This window comes from Phaethon lepturus, unplaced genomic scaffold (assembly GCF_000687285.1).
Source record: "Phaethon lepturus isolate BGI_N335 unplaced genomic scaffold, ASM68728v1 scaffold24717, whole genome shotgun sequence".
Taxonomy (NCBI): domain Eukaryota; kingdom Metazoa; phylum Chordata; class Aves; order Phaethontiformes; family Phaethontidae; genus Phaethon; species Phaethon lepturus.
The window spans coordinates 2739-5519 of record NW_010551502.1 but is presented as its reverse complement, the minus strand read 5'-3'; the positions used below and the strand labels follow the sequence as shown (position 1 = coordinate 5519).

Here is a 2781-nt window from a genome sequence, read left to right as displayed (position 1 = left end):
CTGCTGCGCGCTTCTAGGGGAGAGTGGCTTTCTTTCCCGGGAAAGCGGTCCCTTTTCTCTGGGAAGGCTTGCAGCAAGGCCAGCTTTGGCTTTTAAAGTGGGAGAAAAGGAAGTGGGGAAGTCTGCTCCTTCCTCAAATAAAAACATTTCTGCGGTCCACGACTTCGCCAACCTGGCTTGGCCCATGGTGGTGACGCTTTTGTTTTGCAAACTTCTCCCAGCCCAGCTTTGGGTGGGAAATGATGAAAAGCCTGCTGTTGCTCCTGGCACAAAGCTCGGGAGAAGTAATGCAGGTATCTGCCTGCCCCAGAGCTTGTTTTGAAGAGGGAAGAGGCAGAGCAGCATGTCCCACTCCCCGTGCAGTGGTTTGGGGAGCCTTCCTGGCCACAGCAGTGGCTGTGGAGGGAGATGTGAGTACCGACACACTGGGAGGACATACCTGCGCTTGTCGCAGCCAAGAACTGCCGTGGGGTTGGAGAAACGGGCTGGCTTGCCTGGTTTCTTTCCGGCTAACGCTTTGCTCTCTGTTTCCAGTTGTAGGATTTTGGCAGAGCTGGCCATGATGTTATGGTTCGTGGTTGGTGCCCTCTTCCCAGCGCTGCTCCTGGCCGCACCGCCCCCCATCAACAAGCTCGCCCTCTTCCCAGACAAGAGCGCTTGGTGCGAGGCGAAGAACATCACCCAGATCGTGGGGCACAGCGGCTGCGAGTCCAAGTCCATCCAGAACAGGTACGGACCCACCCTCAGGGCAGAGCTGGATGCAGCTGATTTCCATTTGCTGATGACACTGGGGTGGTTTTGGGGACTGTCACTGGCTCAAGAAGCCAGGCACAATGTCCTGCCTCTGCCTGGCTGCCTTCTGGCTTTCTCGGTGGAAGGTCAGATCTCCTTCTGCCTTTGTTGGGAGGAGCAGGCACCTCCCCTGAGCCCTCATCCCTCCTGTTGTCGTTGCAGGGCCTGTCTGGGACAGTGTTTCAGCTACAGCGTCCCAAACACCTTCCCTCAGTCCACAGAGTCCCTGGTTCACTGCGATTCCTGCATGCCAGCCCAGTCCATGTGGGAAATCGTGAGTATCCCTGCCTGCTCTATGGTCCTTTCTGCGGCTGGGGATGGCCTCGCTTGGGGGCTCTCAACTCTGCTCTGCCACAGTTTTGGGGCAAGTCATTCTCCATCCCTGAGGTTTCCCCAATTGTAGTTTCCTTCCATGGTATCTCTCTGGTGACTTTACCCTTTCTGGAGACGCCTGGGTAGAAGGGGCTGCAGGAAGCAACGTGACTGCTGTATTTGTCACTCTGCAGAAGCATCCCCCGTCAGTCCCTGCATTATTCATCCCTGTGCTCATCCCACCTGCCTGTTCTCTCCACCGCTCCCTTTGTCGCCTCCTCCCACCTAGGAGTTTTTGCCTGCTTCCATGTCCAGAAGTGCTTCCAACAGCCCATCTGCCAGTTGCCCTCAGACCTCACAGTTTCATGCCACCGTTGATCCTGGCACAGCCATAAACCCTGCCTCCGAGGCAAGCCTGAGCACCTAGGGAGCTGGGTTCAGCTCTCTGCTTTGCTTTCAACTCAGACATTTGGGCAGATGGGGCAGATGGTTTAGTCTAAACTATCTGAGGTGCTCAGCAGCGTGTCTTGTGGGTGGCCTTTGCAGTTACCACCGATATTTCTGTGCCAGCAGTGCCTGAGAGCAGTGTCGGTGCATTTGGGTGTCTGCAGCTTGTGACCTTGCAAGACGTTCCCAGAGAACCGACTGTGGAGGTCTATATGGATAGCGAACCATCGCTTCTGGCTTAAAATACCCCAAGTCTGCAGGGCACGGGGCAGGTCAGGCTGCCCCGCAGCAGGATGGCCGTCTGGGCGTTGAGCCTGCATGCTCACTCACAGCGTCCTCATCCCTCTACCCAGGTAACACTGGACTGTCCAGGCAACGACGAGATCCCCAGGGTTGACAAGCTGGTGGAGAAGATACTTCACTGTAGCTGCCAGGCTTGTGGGAAAGAGCCGAGCCACGAGGGAGCCCTGTTCAACGTCTACCTGAACGCGGAGGAGAACATGCCTGCTGAAGGTCCCAGCCCCCATCATTATGCCCACCACCACCAAGAGGTGGAAGAACCTCCCGCCTCCAGCCACCACCACCACGAGGAGGAGGGCGACGAGTGACCTGGCCCTCACGGACTGTCCTTGCAGGGGGTGTGTGCGAGGGAGAGGGCCGGGGTTTGGGGAGGGAGGGGGGTGGTGGAGTCTTTCCTGTCTAATAGCTACCCTCACGCTTTGCTCTCCACGACACCCCGGGGCTGGAGGAACGTTTTGGGGCACAAGCAGGACTGAGGGGCGGATGTGGGGCTGGAGCTGCAGGACGAGAGAGTCAAGCTCGGGGTTTTCGGATGCAAAACTACTTGCACATAATAGTAATAATATATTGAGAGGAGTGGGAACCCGGACGAGGGGGCTTCGGCTGAGAGCAAGAGCTGCGCTGGGCTCCCCGGGGGCTGTCTGCAGGCTCCTGAGCCTGCTGGGGAGCCCTTGCTGAGTCCCGCTGGGTTTTTCTCTTGTAAACAGCTTGTGCCTGGGGCGGAGGAAGAAGGGGTGCAGCCTCTCCCCAGCCCCACAAGAGATGCACGTCTCTCCTGGGGTGTGTGGGACCGGCGGCATCTCTTCTTCCTCCTATCTGCCCTGCCTGCCCAAGGACACGTGGGCTCAGCGTGGACACACTCTTCCTCCTGGCACCCACTGGATTTTAATTTGACCCCAACCCTCTCATATTGGGTAGCTCTTGGGGAGT

At 57.6% G+C, this 2781-nt stretch overlaps 1 protein-coding gene across 1 annotated transcript; it reads left to right on the top strand.

Moving 5' to 3' along the window:
• The first annotated feature begins 541 nt into the window (after window positions 1-541).
• LOC104623764 (neuroblastoma suppressor of tumorigenicity 1) lies at window positions 542-2191 on the top strand. Its single transcript, XM_010290943.1, has 3 exons — window positions 542-729; window positions 955-1066; window positions 1905-2191. The coding sequence occupies exons 1-3, from the start codon at window positions 560-562 to the stop codon at window positions 2157-2159; spliced, it is 537 nt and encodes a 178-aa protein (XP_010289245.1). The 5' UTR covers window positions 542-559; the 3' UTR covers window positions 2160-2191.
• Window positions 2192-2781: the final 590 nt, after the last annotated feature.